Here is a 25,763-nt window from a genome sequence, read left to right as displayed (position 1 = left end):
GACTGTATAGGAAGAATAGATATTTAAAAATTCTTCAGATCTCTGCAATACACTGTCGTTAGTCTTACCATGGTGAACAAAAACATTTTGGACCAAGATGTTTTATGTCAAAGCAGAATCTCTCTGGTAAGCTGTGTCTTAGTTAGGAGGAGCAGCAAATGAAAAAGGCCACATCTCCTTTTCTGCTGTTACTTTTTTTTTTTTTTTTTGTAAATTTTTAAATTTGGATATAGCAAGAAAACACAGATAAGGTAAGAAGTGAAGTCTCACTGAGCAACATCTGTCTTCTCTCAGCAGTTCATGGAGCTGGGCCATAAAATAAGGAGAGGAAAAGTACTTCTGTGTACTGCGGTGCGTGGATGCATCTCAAATAGCAGATGCTCATCTCCAGGATCTTCGTGTTATCAGCTGTGCTCCTAGGATTTTGCCAAGGAAAAGACACAGATACTGTGCATTTTTTTATAAAGCTGAGTTAGCAAACACAAGGGCCTCCAAGCAATAATCCATACAGCTGAAAAGGGAGCTGGCCGAAATTCTCTTGGGAATTGGAGATACCTCTACTCGTCTCTGGTCTTTATTAATGCCTTGTATCATCAGTCTAAGTGGAAGAGCAGTAGCACACTTCTGTCTCACGTAAAATATTTAGAGATTGCTGATTAGCCACTGCTGCATTTGGAAGCCCATGTTCCCTCTTCCCTGCCGGGCAGTGACTGAGTTCCCACACACCTGCATCGGCTGCTCCTTACGGTTTTGGACGGGTCCCCTTCCCATCTCACCCGCACACGCCCTCCCGGCAAAGCGACGGGGCAAGGTGACACCGAAGGAGCGCCGAGATGTCACCTGCCGTGGGGCGGCCGATGCCGGCAGCACTGCCGCGTTCACCGCGGGGCTCAGGACCGCGTCCCTGCGAGGCAAGCTGAGACCGAGCCCGGCCCCGGCCTCCCCACGGCAGCCGCAGGCCCCGGTGGCCGCGGCGGGGGCGGTCCCGGGGCGGCGCTGCAGCGCCCAGCGGGCCGCGAGCAGCAGCAGCGGGAGACGGGCGCCGGCTCCTCCTTCTCCCTTTCCTCCTCTTCCTCCCTCGGCGCCGGGGTGGGCTCGCCCGCGGCAGCCGGGGTGTGGTGTCCTGCCGTGCCGTGCCCCGTGTGCCATGGACTGGCAGGTGCTGACCAGGGAGCTTTCCCTCTACCTGGAGAACCAGGTCCGCGTGGGGTTCTTCGGCTCCGGCGTGGGCTTGTCCCTGGTACTGGGTTTCGGTGTCGCCTACGCCTGCTACTACCTCAACAGCATCGCCAAGGTGAGCGGGAGGGCGGCGGGGCGGGCGGGCTCCGCAGGTGGGGACAGTCCCGCCGATGGGGACAGTCCCGAAGGTCACCGCGACCCACCGCCCGTAGGCGAGGGGATCGCACCTGGAATGGCTGGGGCGTGAGGTGGGGGGCAGGGCTCTGCGGCCGCCTTGGCCTCAAATCCCTCGTCCGTCCCCTGGAGGTGCCGCCCCGGGGTCCCGGCCGGCCGAAACCCCGCTGGAGCCCTACCCGGGCCCGGCAGCGCAGCCTCCCCGCCCGCCGCGGCCGCATCTTCCGCAGGGACTGCCGGGGTCCCCCGGAGGCCGCCGGCCTGGGGTGAGGGGGGCTCCCCGGGTCCTGCTCGGTCCGGGAGGGGAAGGGGCTCCGGTCTCGGCAGTCCCCAAAATGCAACTGTACCAGTTAGAGAGCTTGGCCGGGTGCCATGGTTTGGGAAGGGAGGTTAGGACACTGCCCTCCACAACACAAACCCGACCTACTTGGTTCAGTAGCTTGGCAAGTGATAAAAGTAGTTTTGCTGCCCTTGTGTACCCGTCGGTACTATCCTAAGTACCTTTGGGGGCACCATGGCAGCGTTTTGGGGGCTGGAGCACTCTTGGGCATCTCCTTATCAGCCGTAGTTTTGCAGATAAATTAGGCAATCGCAAATTACTTGGATACAGTGAGCCTGACGCGATCTGAAGTGGCCCTCCCCTGAAGCGCCTCGTTGAATGCGTAATCAATTGAAAGTACGCATAGCAAAAGGTTTTTGACCGGGGACCTGAGTGTTGCCACAGTCCTTCAGAGAACCACTGGGAACATAGCCTTCCTCATCATAGTGAGGAGAGTACTTGATTTTAGTCAGAGGAGAAAAAAATTAAGGATGTGCCCTTACAGCTGTTTATGTGGAACGGTTTTCCTCAAAGCATGTGTTATTGTCCTATTGATGCTTGACACTGGGGAGTCATTATGACAGAGAGGTATAAGAAATATGGTTGTTAAAATCTGAGATGTTTGGTATACAGGGACTTTGCCATGTTGATTGGTAAACAAATGGAAACTGTAAGCAATGCATGCAGAGCATTATTAGAAAGAAGGAACTGATGCACTTGTGTACTGTAGGATGAGATGGGAAAAGTGTCTTACCAGGTTAAAAAAGGTACTGTGGTCAAAGTGCATACGTGAATTAAATGTCATTTTTGTGTGGTTCAAGAAAACTGACTTGGTAAAATCTTTCTTGTTTACTAAGAAATAGTGTAATTTTAATTTGTCAGTAAAGATACAATACTGGTAAAAGTAGAGCTAGTGATCTACTAGTGTGTTATTAGAAATAGGTAAGGAATGCTTTATGCTTAATGGGTTTCCCTTTTTGCATTGGGCATTTTGGCATTTTGTTTGGTTTTCATTTATTTCTCTACCATTAAAGGTAAGAGCATTGCAAATGATTATATGAATAAATTAATTCACTGAGAGAGGATTAAATAAGCTTTATTTATTTTTTTGTTTTTTAGTTTGTTTTATAAGAAACCCCATGTCTGACTGTATTCTCTTTTCCTAGAAACCCCAGCTGGTGGCAAGCAATGACCGTTTCTGCCGCTTTCTTGAGGAATATTGCCCTGTTGTGACAGAAACTTACTATCCCACGATTTGGTGCTGGGAAGGTCGTGTACAGACACTCCTGCGCCCCTTTATCACATCTAGACCCCAAGTACAGTACAGGAAGTAAGTGCCTTTATTCTGGTATTCTGGAAAGTGATTGCTTTGATATCCAGCTGTTCTTTTACTCTGTGTCACACCCACTGTCATTGCTCAACTTTGTGCATGTTTTTTTTTTTTTTTGCTTTATGCCCACCTTTACAACTTTGTCATAGACTTGGAACTACCTTAATCATGGATTCAATATGAAGTAGGTTTGAAAGGTCAGTGTTCCCAAATGACCCTATTTTAGCTCAGAGTTTTGTAGCAATGAAATGCTACAAAATAGCATTTTTGTATGATAGAGGTGAAACTAGGTGATGATAGAGGAACTGATGTGGTTATATGTTCACATGATTACACAGTGGATGAGATCGTAAAAGACCTCTGGAGGTCACCTAGTCCAACTACTTTGCTCAAGCAGGGTCACAGAGAGCCAGTTGTCCCAGATCATGTCAAAATAGCTTTTGGATTTCCATAAGGATGGTAACTACACAATTCCCTGGGAAAATGGTGTCAGTGCTCAGTTGCACACTCTCACATTGAAAATTTGTTTCCTGATACTCAGAAGGCACCTCCCATGCTTCAGGTTGGGCCCATTGCCTCTTGTTCTGTCAGTGGGCACCACTGAAAGGAGCCTGTCTCCATCCTCTGTGCACCCTCCCTTCAGGTATGTAAACACATTGCTAAGTTTCCTCTGAGCCTTTTCTTCAGACTGAACAATCCCAGCTGTCCCAGCCTTTCCTCATAGGAGATAGGCTCCATTTTGTTCATCGTCTTTGTGGCCCTTTGCTGGGCCTTTGCTTATCTCCAGTATGTTCAAGTCTGCCTTGGACTGGGGAGCCCAGAGCTGGACTCAGTACTCCAGGTATGGCCTCACCAGTGCTCCATATAGTGGGGCAGGATCGTCTCCCTCAATCTGCTGGCTATACTCCTTCTAATCCTCCACAACCTCCAGACTTTTGGCCATCTTTACTGCAAGAACGCATTACTGACTTGTGTTCAACATGATGTCCACCAGAAGGACTCCTGGGTCCTTTTCTACCAAGCTGTTTTCCACATGGGCAGCCTCTCTTAGTACATGGGGTTGCTCCTTCCCAGGCCCAGGACTTTGCACTTCCCCTCATTGAAGTTCATGAAGTTCCTGTCAACCCATTTCTGCAGCCTGTAGAGGCCTCTCTGAATGGTAGCACAGTTACTTGGTGTATCATATATTCTGGTGTTTGAATGCCATAATTTTTCAAAGGTCATGCGGTCACTGTGTGGCTAAAACAAGAACAATTAAAACATTAAAACAACATGTTGTACCTTAACCATAGCACAGCCACATTCAGCCTTGTTCTGAATATACAGAACTGGGATTTTCAGAGTAACTTTTACCTGTGGAGTATTTGTTGTGTTCTTTCAAGCCTAAGAGGCATGAAAGAGGCAACATTTCCTTCATTCTAAGAGGGAAAAGATGCCTTATATTTATTTTTTTGTCCTCAGCTGATCTCTTTCACACAGAAATAAGACTTAGTCTGGCAAATGAAGCATTTGGCACAAGACCTAAGGAGAAGGACTTTTATGCGCCGGAACCTGGATGCAACACAAGTTGTTTCAGCACTTCTTGCACTGTAGAATAGATTTAGCATTTAGCAGCTTCCCTTAGTTTTAGTAACTAGGAAACATTTCAGTGGTATGGCCATGTCCACTTCTTCTAGTCCTTCTTGTACACTTTTATTTCAAGGGTTTTGAGAAAAGAAACATAGTTCCATGGAACAGTGCTTATTTTGCACCATTTTGGATAGTGTTGGCAGTACTCACTAGCAGTGCATCTACATCCCATTACTGAAAAAGGGCAAAGCTGAGCTAATGAGTCCAACAAGGTTGGTCACCTTTAAAATCTGCAGTAGTCACTACCAAGAATTTCAAAAGAAAAACAAAATGCAAGGTAGGCTTACACTTCAGCAGTGTCCTCACCAACTCCCTCAAACCATTAAAATATGTATGTATTAGCTTTTATCAACATGTTTGGCTATCTTTTTTCCATTTGGATAACTACTTTTCTAAATTACAAAAGTAAAGTAGCATTTTCAAATTTCCAGGAAGTGGGAAGATTTGTATGTTTCTATAAAAAAGAATTAAACTTTTTTGTCATTGTTTAATGCATGCATATCTTCCTGAGATATTACAATATTTGTTGCATTATTAAGATATATGCTGTAAGAGTGCATTCTAGCACAGTCTGTAGTGATAAGGGGTGAAAGATGCAGTTGTGTGTGTCTGTGTTCTGCATGCTTAAAACATAACAATCCATTATACATTCTACTTCTTTGGATGAAGAGGGGGGAAAAAGAAAGTGATAGATGTTTATCACATTACCCAGTGTGCTATCAAAAGATTCTCAGATGATTCAAAGGAACTCTGTAGTACACAAAAATGCCTTTATAAAACACAAGGCAGTGCCAAAAATCACATTAGTTACAAGCTTCCAGTACATCAGCAGCAATTTATGAAAGGCCATGTCTTCATTTACTGTCTTCATTTAGTGGATGGGAATTACTCTGCAAATTGACTGTTCTAACTCTTGTCAGCTGTACATGTAACTCTTTCTGAATGCAGACATGCCTAGTCAGGGGGCACTTTGAGTATTAAAACATAATGAAAAATGCAGAATTCATACCTCTTAATTTGTAAACTGCAAGCACTCTTAATAGCATGTATGTATTTTTCAATCTAATCAGTGTTGTCTTAAAATGTACCTTTCAGTGAGCTCATTAAAACAGCAGATGGAGGACAGATTTCGTTGGATTGGTTTGATAATAATGACAGCTCATATTATCCAGATGCCAACACAAGACCCACTGTCCTATTATTGCCTGGCCTGACAGGAACAAGCAAGGAATCCTACATTCTTCATATGATCCATCAAAGTGAAACACTGGGATATAGGTACTGTTGTTTTTCATTGCTATTCATTTTGCTGCTTCTGGTAGGATCCAATATCAGTATGTATATGTATCGGATGCTTTCCTGAGGCAAATGAGATCTGAATACAGTAGTTTATGTAAGAAAGTGTTATTAGTAATAATAATCAAGTGGAATTATATAATAGGCAGTACATTTTGAAGGGCTGTTTTAATATCTACAGGTGTGCCCCAGAGATTGCAGTGAATGCCAGCTAAGTCTGCATAGGGCTTTGCTGCTGGTTCTTAAGTTGTTATGTTAGGTGTTAACCTTTACACTTTCTAGAGGAAGGGTTTGTATTCAGCTCCAAGAAAACTTGTGTGGATGGTTGCTGGCAGTAGGCCTTGGAGGAGGTCAGCTTCTGAATGCCAAAATTGCTCGATTCAGCAGCTTCAGATTCCTGGGTGCAGAAAGGAGAGCTAGCCTACACTTACTGATGGCGTTTGAGGGGGTCTGTCACCTCTTCATTGTCACTTTGTAATTCAGTTTCTTTCTTAAGGCTCCTGGTCAGATTTGGGTAACATAAGTGGATTAGTCGATGAGTAGACGCCTTTATGTAACCATATTGCTGCTGCTGAACATTAAAATAAGTTGTCATTGTTCCAGGATCTGTTTTTGGAATATTAGATTTTGTCTTTGCAGATTGGCTTCTGGTGCTGACTCCAGTAAGTTCTTTGAATATGTATATATTAGCTTTTATGTACATGTTTGGCTATCTCTTCTCTATTTGGAGAACTACTTTACTAAATTATGAAAGCAAAGCAGCACTTTAATTGTTCAAAGTACTTTCTAAATCGCCTTAAAACTTAGCAGTAAAAAATATCAGAGGAAAGACCTGAAATCAACAACTTGTTACTATTAATTTTTAAACTGGAAGTTATATCTGCATTTCATCTCCTAAGGGAAGAAGGTAGAACATTAAAAAGTGGAGCTCTAGGTCAGATTTCAAGAGAATGCTATAATTTTGTGTTTAAATAGCAACATTTGATAAAACTGTCAAAATATTATTTAACCCATCTAACTATTTATATTATTTAATAAAATTATTTCAGTGAGATGGTAGAAGAGCAATAGAAAAGTAATATCTTTTGAGAAAGTATGGATTCTTAAATCATGGTAATATTGCTAGAAGATGCAGAGACTCCCACCAACAGAAACAGACCAGAAACTTATGCTGTACCAGAGGGGAAAAAAACCCCCACATTCCCAAGAACCTGCAACTTAGATCCAGCTGTCATTATAATTTTGACTTGGATCATTTCTTCCAATTTAATAGAATTATGTAGCTTTGGGGGATGTCTACACACAGATCTCTGATGTTCTTTTTTCAGGGCACAGCTTTAGGCTGGGCCCTGCACTGTCAGAGCTCATTGCAGAGGGCAGGCAGGACAAGTCTGTACCACCTTCAGCTAATCCTTGGGGTTTTCACCCTGCAATTTGACCTCGACAAATCACAGAGCTCTGATAGTCCCACTGACCTCAGCGAACTCCATTTTGGTGCAAAGCTTGTTCCACACAGGTCAGCCTCTAGGATCTGTAGGTCTGTAAATATTTATGTGCTGAATTTATTCATAGAAGTGGCTCATTTTTCTTTATGCGTTTTCATTTTTTTTTGTGTGCTTAAGTTATCTCTTTTGGTGAAATTAACAATGTGCACAATTGAATTTACTGTCTCAATTTTTAGATGCGTGGTTTTTAACAATCGGGGAATTGCTGGCGAGGAGCTTTTGGTAAGGATGACTTCTAAGATAAGCATCTCTCACTTATAAGTGGTAATTATGAAACCATTTGTGCCTATTTGTACAGTTGGATTTAAATGAGAGAAACTCAGAGCATAGGCTGAAAATGCAGAGAAGAGAATTCAGCCGTCTGGTAGATCAATCATGTGCCAATATTAATTTCTTATTTTGAAACCCTAGAGAGTCAACTGGCCAACATAATTTTTTCTGAACATTTCATTTTAAGCAATTATTCAATTAATAATATCTGTAACACTAAAATGAGCTATCCTTTCATTTTCTTTCCAAAAATGGTGTAGTACCTAAAATGTGTACATCTCTGCTCAAGTGTTGCAATTTTCTCCCATTGATTTAACATATATATCCAAATATAATCCACTGTAATTTCTTTCCCACTTTAAACTATATTTTTGATATGGTTAAAAAGGTGTACCATTAAAATTGATCCATATTACATGTTAGTAAATTAATGAACCGGCTTTATATGGATATCTGCATCCTGAAAGTTAATGCGTTCTCACATTTTTCTTAGCAATCATGGCAAAAACTCAGCTACAGAGGACAATTTTTTTGGGACAGACATATCATGTTTGCTTAGAAATAACTGGCCATTCCTCAGATGAAAAAATCTTGAAGCTAAATGTTTTCTGCAGCTAGGGACAAGGCATGATGAAATATTGCTGAATAAGCTTTGTTTTTTCATATGCATTCTGTTGACAATTCTGCAGCTGGAATGAATGTGCATAATACTCGGTATTGTTTAGCATTTATTTAATCCCCTGGTTTCAAACTTTAAAAAGCTCAGAATGTTTTTCCATAATCAGATAAACCATTTCAATGCAAATATTGCCATGTTAATAGTAGTTTTCTGCATACTTTTGGAGATGGATTTTCAAAGCAGTTTTATGACACACAAAGTCCTTATTGATGAATTTCTGAATCATTTAGAGAAAAGATCCCTTGTTTGGATACATTGTGTGTATTTTACTGTAATCGGATTTACATCTTTAAGCTGTATAAGTTCTTGTGGTGCAGCAAACCAGCTGAAATTATCACATTTTCTGCAAAGAAGTTTTAACATTTTAGTATAAAATCCCTACTTAATGAGTCTGAAGCATAGTTAAGCACCACAGTATAAATTAGTTATGTAAGCAGTTGTTTTTCTAGTCACTTTAAAGATAGATTCAAATTTCCAATAAATAATAATTACTTAAAAAATACTATGCTGATTGATTATTGAAAGGTATTGTAAATTACTGCTCTGGAATAATCAAATATTATATTGATCATAGCCACTGTGAGTTAAGATGGTATTTTAAAATATCTTCATACAAATTATAGATAGCTAAACATTAAACTGTCTGGAATTAACTGAATTTAAAATGGGTGCTATATCTTTAGTTTTATAAGCATTAATCAAATACACTTTCATTTAGAATGCCTTAGATCCTAGTTATCAAAAATAATTTATTTTTCCTTGTAAGGTTGACTTTAATTAAAATAAAACACATTCACACTGTTTATAATTAATAGGATGTGAAACAGTGAAGAATGATTAATGTGGATGAGAAATGGAAATGCAACATAAATGGAAATTAAAAATGTTTTCAGTTTTAATTATCTAAATTTAGCTTTTCTTTCCATTTCCTCATCTTTGACATCAACATTTCAATATTCTTGTTAAATGTGTTCTAAGTAATTAGTTTAATGTTGTTAAAATCACCCACAAATAGCCAGGCAGTTTAACTGAAAGCAATTTTAAAAAACACCCTTGAAATCCATTGTTGCTTCAGGCAACATAAAACTTCCATTAACTCATGGTTATGTATTTTTATATTTAGTTTTAATGTGTCACTGAATTTTGGCAGTTTCAGTCATTACCCATAGTTAAGTCCAGGTCACTAACATGTTCGTAGCAACCCTAAAGTTAAAAACTTTATTTCTCTGTAAATGAGATCTGGACAACACCGTTAGAAACTCATGTTGCTGTGATTCTAACGGTGCCTAAATAGACTTGTCTCCCTCATACTGCTCCAGATAGTCCCTCAGATTGGACTGTTCCGGGTGTCTGTGCAGGGGAGGCTCAAAAGTTGTGCTTATCCTTCAGTAGCAGGGAAGTGGTTAACCAAATCTTACCCAAGGGGTTACCCGACCTGATGCCAGCAGAAGTCATTCCGAGTCTCGGTTCAGGATTTAAAGAGACGCTAATGATGGATAAAGAACTGATAATATCTGTTTCATCGCTTTAGTTAATAGAATAATTTACTAAATTAGGTAAACTACACTGGGGAATTTATCTGTTTATTTGGTTGTATTTTATGTAGCATCTAAATGTAGGTTAGTTTTCAAATGCTGGCTGACAGAACTTGAAATCTAATGCTCTCTTTTGCATTTCAATGTGGGTGAATATATTAAAATTGTTGTTACAACTTTCTTTTCTGTAAACCACAGCATTTATAAAGTTTCCATTTCCTTGGGGTATTTTAAAAATATCACTGTCTATTTAGTTCTGATCTAGTTCTGTCTAGTTTAGCACATTGTTCTCTGTTCAGATTTTGTCTAATGACCTCGAGGTTGCAGATACTGAAGATAGCTGTCACCGCTTTTATTTTGTAATGATAACAAGCATAACTCCTTCCTTCACCTTCTTGTGAAACGTTCTGGATTTTTATTGGCCATTCAGTGAAGCTTCACAATAAATGCTAAATTTATCTTCTTATATAATGATTCACTGTTCAGTTTGCTTTGTCCTTAAAGGATAATACAAAAGCTTATGATGGCATTTTTTTCCTTCTTGACTCGTTACAGACACCAAGGACTTACTGTGCAGCTAACACAGAGGATTTAGAGACTGTTATTCATCATGTGCACAGCTTGCACCCCTCAGCTCCATTTATGGCAGCAGGTGTTTCTATGGGAGGGTAAGGTGGTGTAACACAAGTCTCAGCCTAACTGTGATCATAAGACTGGTGTAGCCTGATTGTAAATTATTACTCTGGAATACTTGAATTGCTTACTGACCTGAAAGCAAGTTGGGTTTCTCTCCACCAGTTAATATGCAGAAGACTTTTAGAAACTTTGTATCTTTGAGGCTTTTACCTCTGTGTCAGGGAAGGTTGAAATTGGCTAACTTTTAAAAATTGGGGGGAGGGGGATAGAGAAAGACGGGAAACAGTGACAGGCAGCTTGACAGCCAAACAGGTAGGCAATACAGTCTTCAGAAACTATTGAGACTGTCTTCAGAATAGATGGATATAAAATTGGATCTTGAGCTAATACACCATGTTTCATAGCAGCCTCTGGTAATAAGATTTGTCTTCACTCTGTTCTGCAGTGTGTGGGTAGGTTAGGCTAGAAGAGGTGTGGATATCTGTTTTGTTTGGCTCAGAAGCAAGAAGTAGTACTGTTGTTCATACCGATATGGATTGGTAGAGCATGTGATATTAAGACTTGCTGTTTCCTGGCTTCTCTCCATAAAGCACAGTGAGAACAGACAATGATAGCACAGTTTCTTAGGAAAAAAATAAAAAATCACTGCTGGAAGCTAGCAGAAATATTCCAGCAGCCTCTTTAACAAAAATTGTAGTAGAGGAGAATTTTCCTTAGGAATACTGCAGACACAGTAGTAACTTCCTGAGACTTCCCTTTTCTCTGATAAATTTAGTGGGAGATAGGCAGATACAGCCCATATATACTGATATTATATATATTACTATATATTGCCATTAATCTATCAATGACTTGTAGGAGCTTTGAGATAAATACATATTTGCTCAAGACTGGTATTTTTTGCTTTTTTGCAAATCTTTAGTCACTAGGTTCCCTGTTCTGAATAGTGGTCCCAGGAGGTAAAAGGCTAGTCAGCCTAACTTCAGTTCTTTGGGAATATCCTCTGGGAGCCATTTCCAGGCATATGGGGAATAATGGTGACTGTTTTCATCAAGGACAAAACATGCCCAGGTGATCTGATTGCATTCCATGAAGAGATGACTGGCTTCACTGATGAGGGGAAAGAAGAGAATGTTGTTTGTTCTGAGGATGTTGTTTGTTCTGAGTCGTCTTTTGTACCAAAAGACTTACAGAAGCCGTTCTTGCTGCAGAAACCTTTCCCTTGTTGTCTTCCACATCCCTTGCTTGTTCCAGCTCCAGCTGAACTTCAGTTTTCCTAACTGCATCCCTGCATGCTTGGGCAATGACTGTTTTCCCAGGTAGACCACCTGTCTTGTACCTTAAGGATACTTCCTCCTTGAAATTGGTCAGAAGGGTTTTTTTTCCCTCCATGTGGTTTTCTGCTTCTCTTGCTCAACTTCCTGCATATCAGAATGTATCAACTTCTGGTTTATGTTTGGTTATCCTTGAAGTCCTCTTTGCTCATCACAGCCATCTAAGGTAAGATCTTGCCAACCAAATACCTGGGTAAATGAAAGCCAGCTCTCTTCCGGTATTGTAATTCTGCTGCTTACCTTACCCACTGACTTCTCATCTTAAAAATCCACTATCATCTCTGTGGCCAAGACTGTTCTACATCTTCTCTACCTGACCAGTTCTTCCTTACATATGAATAGCAGATCCAAATAATATTTTTCCTATCTATATCTGGTATATCAAAATTTTGTCCTCTACACTCTCTGGAAATCTGGTCTGCTTGTGCCGTGCTGTGGCAGTTGATGCTGGGATGGCTACAATTCCCTGTGCCTGGCAGTTATGAAGGGTTGAGGGTGTGGTAGAAGCTGGCAGTTCTGAGACTGGTACAAAAGGGCACATCAGCCCTTGGTGTCATTTCTGCCCTTGGCTTATCCAAAGTACTGACAAAGTCTTGTTACAATGGGAATCTATGTTGTATACCTGGCATATATGTAACCAGCACCACTGGGCAATTTTAGGCAGGGTGTTCCACCTTCCCCCTCCAATATGTTTTTAAAATCCTGAACCACAACCAGAAAGCATATGCTTAATTGTACAGAACACTAGAACAGTCTATAATTTTCTATATTAAAATGGCTTTCTTGCTTCAAAATTAATTGGAGCACTGAATGCTTAAAATTAAGCAGGAGCAAAGATCTCATTAGGGACATACTGCAAAAATCATCTACTTGTCTTAAGCTTACAGGAATTTTTATCTACTGCTTTTCAGAATTTTCTGAATAGTCAGATCATCTATATAAGACAGATTTGCCCCAGTTTGGAATTAAAATAGATACTCACTTCACAGACATATATAAATGTAAATGAAAGACCACCTGTTCTACTATCTTCTCTAGGTATTATTGTGAAAAGGGACTTCATTTTGTAACATAAAGATTCCTAGGCCTTCTCTCTACCACATATTATCTGTGAATTCTGTTAGAGAAGTGCTTCTTCTGCTACTGCAACTTTTTTTTTGTTGGTTTATTGGACTGCTGTTCTATGATGTGGAAGGTAGTGTAGAGGGATAAAGTCTCTGTGATGGAAGGCTGGTTCATAATGTCTTTGCTAAGGGTTGCTGTCTCCTGAAGTACAGTAGATGAGCCAAGGTACCGAGTGTGACAATTCAGGGAGCTATCTTAATGTTACTAATAACTGTAGTGGTTTGTGTTGAAGATTTTGTATTAAAATGCTTGTTGTAAACTTTATGGTCTCAGGCAGTAAAGTAAGACTTAGAGCTTTTCCACTAGTATTTTTGTTTTTCTCTTTTCCTGCTGTTTTATTTTTTCTACATTTGAAGAGTAGATACTTGTGAACTCCCCCCATTTCCAACTCAAGTGTACATTAGCAGTAGAGACTATACGTTGCAACTGATCAGAAAGACAAAACCTGAGCCATTTATTTTGGTCATTTAGTTTCTCTAGTTGTTTTCATTATCCAAGATTTCACATACTTTGTGTTAAGGAAGAGCTATGTTCTTTCATATGTGTGAGGTGAGGTAATGGCACTACCTTAACCTGAAAAAACTTCTTCTTAATGAGGCAGGTGTGCCGGGGGCAGCTTGTGTTTGTCAGGCATGCTGATCAGAGTTATCACATCAGGAAGACCAGGAACTTGTAAGATGGTAAAAGTTACTAATGCTTGTTCCATGAGTAAGAATCATTTGACTTTTCCCTCCCTTTGGTGATTTAAGTAAGACTAATTCATGCACTCCTACTCACATCCTACACACCCTGTTCCTCTCTGATAGTAGACAAAGTAAACTTCATGAGTCATATGTTGATTAGGTGACTACCTGCTAGGTGTACTAGGCACAATTGTAGGACTCATACAAGAAACTATTGAAAACCAGACAAAAACATGGCTGTTGCATTTACTCTAAACTGAGGCAAACAATTTGATAGTATGTATGTTTCTGTTTTTCATTTGTAGCATGCTTCTTTTAAATTATCTGGGAAAAACTGGCAGAGACACTCCTTTAATGGCAGCTGCAATTTTCTCTGCGGGTTGGAATGTTTTTGAATCTATAGAATCTCTGGAGAAGCCACTAAACTGGCTTCTTTTCAACTATTACTTGACCACTTGTCTACAATCCTCTATCAGCAGGTGAGTTGCCTTCTGAACTATTTAGCAAGGTGGAAAGATTTTAACATGAGATCAACAGCAGGTATAAAAATATTGGCAAAATGAATGCTGTAACAACTCTAGTTGTTCTTTGTGCATTATTTGGTAAGCTTTGAAATCAAAAAGATATTTTCAAGAAAGTTTGTCATCAACGTGACTAAACTTATATGCTGCTCAAGGGACTTGCAACAAGCCCAATTTACTTTTGTATCTATAGATGAGGTAAATAAATTTTAAAAATTTTTAGACTTGCACATACTGACTTTGAGTAGATTTGCAAATATAATAATTTTTTAACTTGGTGTTGGCTGCAAAAGCACAGAAAGGCCTAGTTCATCATTGGCTTTATAAAAGCAGAGTGTATTTTGTATTCTCAAATATTAAGTTCTCTTATCTTTGGCATCTTTCTCAAAGCTTATGGAGATTTTTACCATGTTTCTGGATGTGCCTACATATGGATGAACAATTATTCTGCTCTTGGATTCTAGACAGGTTTTTGATTTGACAGAAAATTAAAAACAAGCATGTTAGACAGTTACTTCTAGAAATGATTCTGTAAAGCAGAGAAATTCTATGTTGGTTTACATAACAAATATACAAGCCCTCCAATTTTTGTATTCTTCTTTTTAGGCATCGACAAATATTGGAGAAATTATTTGATATGGATCTTGTGATGAAGGTATGTGAAAATGTTACTTCTGCTTGAGCTGGATGTCGTTTTCCAAATGCTGACATAGTTCCCTATTTGAATTCTGTACTTCAGGCTAGAACTATTAGAGAATTTGATAAGCAATTCACTTCAGTCATGTTTGGCTACCGTTCAATTGATGATTACTATGAAGATGCTAGCCCATGTCGCAAGCTGAAGTCAGTAGGAATTCCAGTGTTATGTCTAAACTCTGTGGATGATGTTTTCTCACCAGGTCATGGTAAGTTTAGGCTTTTTAAAATATATTTATCTGTATATGCAATCATTAAGAAAAACTACGTAGGTTTGAGAATAAACTCAGACCTATGTGTAGAAGTGTATTTAAATGTTACTTGCTTGTAGGATCAAAACTTCCATGGTTTTCCATGGGGGCGCAGTGACAGCACACAGGAGGTAAGGATGGCAGTGCCCTGCTGCCTCGCCTCTTTGCTGACTCTGGTCACTCCAGGCCGAAGCCCTGGGGGCTGTCCAGGCTGCTTAAAGAAGCACATGGGAGGCCTGACCTCTCCTACTCTCTTCCACCTACTGCAAGACTAGTCTAGCAACTGAGCTCATGTGAGTACAAGGAGAAGAGCAACCACCTTGGCAACTGAGCCCCAACAAGACTAAACTCAGTCTTGCAGTTAAGACACATAAAAAACAGATGATGATGGAGAGACTTGATTAGTACAGAATGCACAAGTATATGGGATGGCCTCATTAGGCATTAGCGGAGTTTTTACAGTCAAAAGAAAGAAATAGGGACATTTAGAGTACGAGTTATCTCACTGTAAGGAAGATACCATATGTAGTGCCCTCTCAGAAGCATTTGTTTCTGTTCACCAAGTATGAAGAGAACCCATAAAAATGGAACTTGTATTCTGATGTCATTCTGTCTGGATGTAGACATTCAGAATTCAAACTGCAAACAAGTGGGTTCTTTTATTGCCATTCTTTGAGTTCCTACAAAGAATGTGTGGGAGTTGCTTATGTCTGAGATGACATGAAATCCTCATCTGTTGATCTCAGTGTCACCTCCCGTGCCAGTAAATTAAAAGTTAAAAAGCCCAACTAAGTTAGATTAGTTGCATCTAATCATATAGGCCAAAATCTAGGGTAAGGGAAAAGATACACACAATGTACAAGGTGAGCTCTTAGAAGGAGGCATGTTAAAATGAATAAGAACCATCAGTATCAGCTAAGTAACAGGCTAAAAACTCCATTTTCCATTTTCTTTCTGTTTCATGCCAAACACGTGATCATAATGAACATTTTTCTTTTCCTCTGAAGATCAAAACCCTGTTGCTAACTACTCTGAAAACATATGCTTGTTCCTGTGGTCTGTGTATTGGTTATGGCTTCTGAGAAGAGAACAAAAGCTAATGTAGAAGCAAGCCACTAAAATGAACAGCTGTTTGAGGCAACAGACTTCAGCAATGAGCACCTGACACCCTTAAAATTGTAGTTTATATAGCTGATTTATTTCAGGGAAGTTTTCTTCTGCCACCACAAGTGAAGTGAGATTGTTGCAGAATGAGTCATGAAACCAAAGTGAGCAGGCAAATAGATCAGAACAACAAGCAGAAATGAAAGAATTGGAAGAGTCTCTTTGTGTCTACTGTTTATCTGTATGCAGAAAAATGCACACATGTTACTATTTATAGTTTGAAGACATGTTAGAGACATGAAAAGGGCCATTCCAGTAGATTGCACTAGAAAATGTCTGATCTATTCTTCTCTAGAACAAAAAGCATCCATGCTTTGCATCAACAATGTAAAGAGGTGACAGACACCTAATATGAGGGGGGAAAATGGTGACTCTAGATTAGCCAAACTACCTATCCCGTATATTGGCTAAAACAGAGGTGTAAAAAAAAAAAAAGGTCTGGGTAAATATAGCAATATTATAGTAGAATACTGTAAGTACCTTTAAAATTTTGCAGTTCAAAGGCTTTCTGAAACAGTTAGTCCTTTTGTATTTATTTTCTCTATGGGATTTTTTTTTCCTTGAAATCAGATAGCTGCTTGTTCTCTTATAAGCTTATAATGGCCTGAAAATGAGAATAGGTGGGCTGTGACCCTAAAATCTATGTCCAAATATAAAATCTAGCTAGTGATTCTGGAGATAATTTTTATAGGTCTTAGGACCCTGGAGATGACTTTCCCCATAGTACTGCAGGGAGTTCATCTGCTGTGCTTTGTTTCTTTCACAGAGTATCTGAGAGAAGGAACAATGACTTCACCTCTTTATTTAGCACTAGCTTAGTTTGTGGTTTCTGTCTGAAGTTAAGCGGACACAACTGTGGCAGGGTCTACCTAGTAAGCATAGTGACAACGGCAGTAAACCAGTTGTGTGCCTCAGTCCCTGAAAGATTTGTTAACCTTTCCCAGCCCATTATGACTGGGACAGGGACATTTGTCACCTAAATGAAAATTAGTGTAGATACTCCATCCCCTTTTTATCTCCAGCTCTCAAAAGCCAGCTATTGATCTGACCGTATGACATTCAATCTGAACACTAGAAAACAATTTTTTTTTTTTTTTTGACTGTGAGAGTGGTCAAATGCTGGCATAGTTTGTGTGGTCTCTATCTATTGAGATAATCACAACCTTACTGGACACAGTTATGGAAAACCTGTTGTTGGTAACCCTGCTTGAGCAGGGGGTTGGACTAGATGATCTCAAGAGGTCTCTTACATCCTCAGCAGTTCTGTGATGTGTAGTTTGAGTACTCAAAGATTGAGTCCCCTTAGAGTACAGCTGTAGTAGATCTCTCAATCCTTGAAGCTCTTTTGTAAAAGTAACACAAGTCTTGGTGAACAGTGGGATGGTTGTTTGTGTAAAATGAGATATCTAAACTATTGTGAGGATGCCTTAGAAGTCTTGAAGTGTGGAGGGGGGCAAGGTAGAACACCAGTAGTTCTGCAACAAGAAGTGGTAAGAGTCTATTGTAATGACTGTCCATCTTCTCTTAAAACTCTGACGGTAACCAGCCTTTCTCCATGAAATATTTGGGTTGTTAGGCATTCGTTTATTCCTTGTTCACAGAGTTAATGCTGTTAGCTGTAAACCGTTGTACTTGTGGAGACAGGTTTACCTCAGAAAGGGCCACCAGGACAATGCTGATTTCCTGCTAATAGCATGACTGTTATATCTGTCTATCCTTAGCTCCTTTTTCATTTGTGCTGCGTACCCTCAGTGAGAATCATTGTGCTGGCAGGAGACACAGAACACCACAACTGGGATTTATGTCTTCTGCCATTAGTTACTGCAGTTTGTTCATCTTGACATCTTCTCTGAGCTGTTTTATGTTAGCAGACATGGAGGGCTGGTGTTACTCTTGGAGGTGACTTTATTCTGGCAACTGGGGTTTTTTTTCTAACTTAAAAACTTTGTGTGGACCGACAGAAGCTTGTGGCAACCAAAGGCAGTTTCCACTCACAACTGTTTCATGGATTCAAAGCCACAAAATTCATACTCATCCAAACCCCATTCTTTTGTTGACTTTGGGGACTGGTTATTTCATGCCTCATTTCTCCCAGTAATACCTACCAGCTTTTAAGCTACCTTCCAGTTCTGTTGTAGATATCTGTAATTTCCAAGAGCTGGGAAACCAGCCTAGAAAACTCATCAGGGAGAAAGCTGTGCCAGAATTCCTTTGTATTTAAATAGTTTCCATGAAACCAGGCACATCTGTCTTCCAGTAACAGAGCTTGAGGGCTACAAACCCAGGTCTGCTTTGTCACTACATAATGTGTACCTATATAGACAGTTCCCTTAAAAAGTACAGATGCTGCCTCAGTTGCTTGTTACTACCTGATGATTTTTTCTCATGTGCTTTTTGGTAAACTTTGTACTTCCCAGCAGTTAATTTTTAAATATATTGTGAAAATGTGCCATTTGATCTCAATCCAGTATTAGGAAGAAACGATCAATTTGCAGTCCTTCCTTAATGTTGCTGTTTAAAGTTCACAGAGCTTGGCAGCTGATATATATGTAATTTAATTCTGGAATGCAATTCTTATATTGCATAATACTGACTAATGAAAACAAATGCCTTCTTCATTGCATGACACTTCTCTCACCATAACTTATTTAAACAAACCATGCTTCAGGAAATATGTAATAAAGCCAAGCCCTTGTATTTTGTAAATGTGAAAAATAAATCAGGAAGATGGTGTGATAGCATTCATTAGCACTGTCACATTTACCTTTTCATCTGAAGTGGCATTTTTCTCTGAAGAGACTTTAAGCAGTGTATTAGGCATCTGACTTGAATTTCACTATACTAATGCTTAGCTAATTGCTGCTGATGAGCATTGTGCCCAAGCTGGAAGCCTGCCCTTGGAGCTAGGTACCATGCCAGCTCCCTCCTGATCCACCGTGACAAATAAGTGCATGTCTGAAGCTCAGTTATATATATTTTATTGAATCCTCTGAAGCTTTTGTTCCCCCTGAATTCCAAGGTGTTAGTGTATATCCTGTTACGTAAAAGAGCACTGTGGTAAGCACATTTCTCTCTCTCTCAGCATTTTTCATAGAGGTACATAGAGAGAAGAAAGAGAAAACAATTTCTGTTTCTGCTCCTTGTTTTTCTCATGTGGAATGTGTTTAGAGAATTGATTGGATTCTGGTGAAGATTGTTTGAGCCTGATGACCAATCAGATCCACCTGTGTCTAGACTGTTGCAAACAGGGTCACGAGTTGGTAGTGAGTATATAGTATATTAATGTATTATAGCATAGTTATAATGAAGAAACCATTGAGCCTTCTGAATTAGAGTCAGACATCATAATTTCTTCCCACTGGGTTCGCCTGCATTTTACAATAGAGCACTGTTAAATGAAGTTGTCAGAAGAGACCAAATGGCCAAGAAATAGCCAGACAGATAATAATTAGGTTGAAAGTTTAAGGAGCAGAGTGAAGTCAAGCAAAAAATTGAATGTCTGAAAGCAGGGACTTATATGTTTTTTCTTTTGTTCTTTAAGAAAATAATAACTTATTCTTTGGCAAAGAATGTATAGCAAATTGGTTTTGAATGAAGTAATTCTGCATATAAGTATTCACATTGTGGTTCTGTGATCACAAATCAGGTCTGTGCTTGCTGGATCAAACAGTAGTACAGATTTTTGGCCAAAAGAAACTTAAGTACAAGGTTACGTGTGGACAAAAATGAACAGTGGTATCTTTTGGCATGCAATCCTATCTCCTAGAATGCATACATCCAGTGCTCCATTCATCTGCCTTTTACATCGCAAAATTTACTCTGTTGTGTTGTGGTTGCATTTATTGGATGGCTAACAGTCCCTAGGAACAGCCTTTAGAAAAGTACCACACCACTGCCAAGCATCATTTGCATTTTGGCACTGAGGAGCAACACAATATACTCAATTCTCTTCTGAGAGCCTCCAGAGCAAGAAACTCTGCTGGGGAGGAGTTACATGGACAAATAGAGGGAATTTCAGGATGGGGAAGATGACATTTGTAAAGACCTGCATGTGGCTTGCACTTTATCAGGCATGGAAAATAATCAGCATCCTAATGCAGGACTGGTAGGTTTCCAGGAAAGAGCCACTGTAGCTGTTTGGAAGCAGGCAGCATGTGGTACCCACTACAGTATTGACAACCAGTTTGGGAATGAATGACCACCAGCAAACTGATTTGGGAGCTATGATTACACTGGCAACCTCTGAATGACAGGCATGCAGAGGTCATGGTGAGATTGGTGGCCTGTAAGGACTTCCCCAGCTGGGTTGGCACAGTAGAGGAGACATTTATTATGATCTCCCTTTTAATTCCCCCGCAAAGCAGTTTCTTATCAGGAAGGGACATTCTCCCTTCACATTGACACTAGTCTGCCAAATTGAATGACTGTCATGTTTGTGCCCGTTTTAGTGAGTGAAGAGCTACGTTCAGGCCAGTTAGCAGCTGATCCTGAATCCTTTAGGACTGATGGGGTTTTCATGCCTATCTCTGATACTTGGAGGTCAAATATGTCTCTCCTCACATATTCCTTCTCATACCCTTGCACAGAAGCCCTGTGCAATTTATTAGTCCCCTCAGTGATCAGGCAGACAACTGCAGAATGGATGTGGAAAGTGTGATTCATTGCCTGAAGCAGGCATTGGGTTTGTGTCTGATCCCCAATTCTCTCTTGGGATTCTGTTTAACATGGACCACAGGCTATTGGAGTGAAGAAGAGCAGATGACTTGGTACAGATAAGTGGGCAAATTCCAATGCAGTCAGCAGAAGGCGACCTGAATTGCAGCCACTCTCTTTGTACATGGCAATGTGTTCCTCCACAGAATCCAAGAGAGGCAGATCAGAGATTGCTGAGCAGATTAACTCAGGCAAAACTCCAGACAAGCGCGTGCTGAGTCTGAAAATGATGCATGTGTTGGATTGCAAGAAATAACACATTGTTTTCTGCATCTCATGTTCTCAGCGTGTGCTATTCCCCAGTCTAGGATTTTTTACATGATTGACTTTTTAGTCTAGCCTCAGTACTGCTTTAAAAGGGCCAGGTCCTGCATACAGTATTTTCAGTTTTCCAACTGAACAAAGGAAAAGGACTTCTTGTTGAAACAGTAAGAAGCAGAGTTTCTTCCTCCTAGTAAAGAATCAAAATCACTTGGTAAATGCTGGAATCAACAAACTACTTAGATGTGTGCAGTTTTGAAAGGAGGGAAAGAGTGGAAAAAATGGATAGCACTGAGTCGCAAACAACCTCGCATATTTGGCAAGAGAGCCCCCATTGCTCTCTGGAGCTCAGTCCATGCTCCCCCAGGGCATGGTCAAGTACTTTGTTATATGCAGGGAGCTTGTAACACACCTTCACAACAGACACTAACCCAGATCTGCAGGCAGTTGGTTTTGCATCCGTGCTGAGGCCCTGGAGTGGAACAGAGCGTGTCATTCCAGGCACTGCTGGTAGGGACCTCTGAGGCACAGACTGCTCCCCTGGCTCCACAGGTCCAGTGCTTCTGCCCTGATCTATTTTAAGTTGCACAGCTGTTCGCCACAGTCACTGCACTCAAGTTCCCCCGTGACTTACTTTGGCTGAGGGTCCTTTTTTGGCTAAGCAAAAGGTTACTCTGCTCTTACTCCAGTTGCTGAAAATGAAGGCAAACTGGCATTTCAAGCACACAGCTATGAGTTTGCCAGCATCCCAATAAAAGCAAGGAGCACATCTATGAAGAAGGCAGTAATATGCAGAGATAGGGACTATTCATGAATAATCACCTTTGAGATAGCAAATATATGAAGGGGTAAAGGAATGGATTCCTAGAAACAGAAATGAGTGGAAAGTATCTCTGAAGGAAGTGCAGTCAGAAAGGGATATGATTCAAAAATACTTTAAAATAAATGAACAAGTAATATAAATCTTGTGAACGACTTGCTGCTTAGTGTTAGTGACAAGGCATTTTTAGTTAAGCAATATATGACTTAAAATCAGCATTATTTTCTTGTCATAACCTTTTTTAGACAACACAGTGAAACTGCTGCTACTCCCTTCTTTGGACAAAGCATTTTTGTTTTGCTGTTGCTTTTCTGTCAATCCTAAATAATCAAAACTCTCTATGATTTTTTCTGTTTCATAAAGTTTCTTACTAGAAAACTGGAAATTTGAAATGCATTCTTTACTGAAGTGTGCTGAGATTTCTGTTAATTCAGATGTCTACTTAGCATACCTATAACTCCAGAGGAATTTGCTTAAATAACTTAATTTTTATAGATCTGTGGTGTTTGCAGTCTTGACACAGTCTCCACTGCTGTGTCAACCAGTTCAAATGATACCAGGGTGATTCCATTGCACCAAGTACCCTTTGTAAAGTGCAGCTTCCTCTGGTGTCAGTCTGTGCTAAGTGACTTCTATTTTTCTTCAGAAAGGGAACTGCCCAGGTGGTGAAATTGATTAAGCCACACATCTATGCAGAGCCAAAATAGGAGGCACTGAAGCCGCCCTCCTACACATTTCTAGATCATTGTCTATCTCAGGTGTCATTCACTGATGACTTTAGGCTAATTCTAGACCATTGCTGAAATGGCCACCTCACTGAAGGCTCCATCTGACTGTGGCTGCCACTGTTCAGATGTTGGCATTAATATGGGGAACTGCATTAGGGTGCTAATCAGATCAGGGAACCTAACCCAGCAAAATAAAAATCCTTGTACTATCCAGTCTAATAATCTACATTCTAAAATAATTTCTAGCAGTCACTATTCAGTAGAGAGCAACTAATCTCCTGGGTGGCACGGATCAGCTTCCTATGATATTGTACAGTTGTTTGCCCCTTCCTCTTTCTCTGTTTACCTTGTGTCTTAGATTATGGGCTCCTCAGGGCAAGAATCATCCCCCAGTGTATTTGCATGGTGTGCTTTCAACATACAGGTGTAAACATATGGCAGATCAGGTATAATGGTAATCTTTTATATTAGCTGATGGGATATTTTACAGACTAATTCTTAACCTGACATTAAAGGTTCTGTGCTTGGAGTCTCATACAATTGCAATTGAGGTCCCAGTTCCTCAGCTTTTCTAAAGTTGAACATTGCAATAACAGTTAAAAATTAGAGGGCTGATTGTCCTTTTACTTACACTATTTATAGCTAATCCTAAGTATGCATTAACATGGGTGCTGTTCCATCAGTGTGAGTGAAAGATAGATGAAGCTGGAATTCTTACAGCAGCCAGGGGAAAAAAAAACCAGGTAAGGTGAGTTAATGATGAAGAGAAAAATGGCTTTTGATACAGCTGTGGTTCTAAACCCTATAAGACATTTAAATGTATATTAATGTTGTGACTATTTATTTGTACATAATATGAGAAATGTTTAAGAGAAATTTTTCAATGGCTGGCATTTCATAGAAGGTTAAGGACTTAAAATGTTTTTCTCCCTCTTTTAGCTATACCAGTAGAAACTGCCAAACAAAATGCAAATGTTGCTTTGGTTCTGACTTCGTGTGGAGGCCATATCGGTTTTCTGGAAGGAATATGGCCAAGGAAGTGCACTTACATGGACAGAGTCTTCAAGCAGTTTGTGCAAGCTGTGTTTGAGCATGGAAATAAAATCTTTAGCATATAGCTTTGGACCACTGTTATAGCACAGTGGCACATTCTGACAAGGGCAGTTAAGCTTAGTGCACAAACTTTAACTCCTGTAAGCCAGCAAATGGATAAAGTCTATTACTACATGCAAAAATATTTTTGCCTAAGATTTTGTAGCAAGAAACTAAATATTATGTTGTCACTTTTATATTTATTTTTAATATGCCTTACTAAGAATGACCTTAAATGAAACAGTGTTCTGCATACATCAAATTGCACTTAACCAAAACTATCAAGTAGAGAGATTATAATTCCTCAGGATTTTAATTTAAACCAGTATGTATTTAGGAAACTTTATTTAGATGGCTTTTACTATTGGAATGGCAACACTCAAAATAGCTTATATTATCCTGTCACATATAGTACCACTTGGCCCATTCCTTAGAGCACTGATGATGAAAAGCTTAAAAAATGAAAACAAAAGGAGGGATCAAATAAAAGTACTGAGTCTTCAAATAAGTCGAAATTTCAGCATGTTATTCCACAGCATTAGATTGATACCTGCTTTTGCTGTTCTGCCCTGAGAGTATTCAGATTTAGGGCTGTTATTGTTTTTTAAACTATGTCAATGCCATACTTGTCTTACATGGTTATTTTTTAAAGAGCTAATTTATAGTGTTTACATATAACCAAAAGATTCCTTTAAAACAGTACTGTAATAACTTATGTAATTAAAAGACATTTTACATTTCAGAGTTTATGTAAAGCTGGGTGTTATCACATAAGTAAGTAACACATATTTCATATAACTAGTAAACTAGGTGATTGAACCTGCTATTTATATTACCTTGCAAGAACATTTCAGTTTCAAAGAATAAATATTAGAGAATCAAGAAATTATTATATACTCTACTTTAGATTAAAAAAGAAAAATTCAAAGCTTTTGTCTCATATCATTTCTGAAAATAATGAAACAAATTGTTTAAAGAAAGTTGGGATGGAGGTCAGAGTCGTGCCTCTTGTTTATTTGATCGTTTGTCACCATTTTGGCAGTAGGTTGTCAAATCACTGAAGTCACTGGCCAGCATGGAGAAAGGACAGTTGGACAGAATGTATTTTGAAACTGTTGGGAAGCCCTAATTTAGGGCATACTGAAATTTAGAACAGGCCCTTAAGCAGCATCTGTGGAGCTCCCATCTTTTGCTGATCACTGATTTGGGTCCAGCCACATACAAGAAATCAGGAAAGATGCCTCTGCATTTTTATTTTTATCTTTTGAGAGGGGTCAGTACAAGAAGAAAATGCAGCTAAAAAAAGCAAGTCAGGTCTTTTGTCTCAAGCAGTACGTGAACGCTCCTTTTGCAAGGCATGTTTCCTAGTAACAGCAAAAGAGGAACAAAAATACTTTTTGTCTTTAGGAAAAGAAATTAGGACATGCTATACGAGAGCTGTTTTGTAAGGTAGATGGTTGAATTAAGAAAATTTAAAAGTGCTTTCAAGTCTTGACTTTTCAAACAGGCACTTTCCCAAAACTCTTATTTTTTCTCTAATAAGAAAAATTAGGAAAGTTTGCAAGACCAAAATTAATTTTTTTGCATGCTACAATACAGAAAAATAGCATATTAGTAGGGTGCCTTATTTATTCTTGTATTCATTTCCAGGTTTTATGTTCATGCAAAAAAGAGCAATAAACAATGTATTTAGTGTTATATTTGTAAAATTGTTTAGGTACAGTACTGTTCAAAATTCAGCATAAAGTATTAATAAAAATAGAACCACTTACATTAAATAACACCTTACTGTTTAAATAAAAGTATTATGATTAATGCCAGAA

The 25,763-nt window shown here is 39.6% G+C and overlaps 1 protein-coding gene across 2 annotated transcripts; it reads left to right on the top strand.

Annotated features, from left to right (window-relative positions):
* The first annotated feature begins 534 nt into the window (after window positions 1–534).
* Window positions 535–25,763, top strand: ABHD3 (abhydrolase domain containing 3, phospholipase). Of its 2 annotated transcripts, XM_030266079.4 has the most exons (9): window positions 535–1,294; window positions 2,839–3,002; window positions 5,727–5,909; window positions 7,609–7,654; window positions 10,472–10,584; window positions 14,000–14,173; window positions 14,822–14,870; window positions 14,955–15,120; window positions 23,788–25,763. In XM_030266079.4, exons 1-9 carry the CDS (start codon window positions 683–685, stop codon window positions 23,964–23,966), a joined length of 1,686 nt encoding a protein of 561 aa, XP_030121939.4. In that variant the 5' UTR covers window positions 535–682; the 3' UTR covers window positions 23,967–25,763. The 2 variants fall into 2 exon arrangements, with proteins under 2 accessions (XP_030121939.4, XP_072780669.1); XM_072924568.1 differs by lacking the exon at window positions 14,955–15,120.

Source organism: Taeniopygia guttata, chromosome 2, assembly GCF_048771995.1.
Source record: "Taeniopygia guttata chromosome 2, bTaeGut7.mat, whole genome shotgun sequence".
Taxonomy (NCBI): Eukaryota; Metazoa; Chordata; class Aves; order Passeriformes; family Estrildidae; genus Taeniopygia; species Taeniopygia guttata.
This window is presented reverse-complemented; position numbering and strand designations above follow the sequence as displayed.

What these genes read in the sequence shown, in the direction of transcription:
- ABHD3 (XM_030266079.4), top strand. Translation starts at nt 683, where the DNA reads ATGTTCCCTCTTCCCTGCCGGGCAGTGACTGAGTTCCCACACACCTGC. An exon ending in CTACAATCCTCTATCAGCAG is followed by an intron (nt 14,174 to 14,821) that starts GTGAGTTGCCTT and finishes TCTTCTTTTTAG; the next exon opens with GCATCGACAAATATTGGAGA. An exon ending in TGTTTTCTCACCAGGTCATG is followed by an intron (nt 15,121 to 23,787) that starts GTAAGTTTAGGC and finishes TCCCTCTTTTAG; the next exon opens with CTATACCAGTAGAAACTGCC.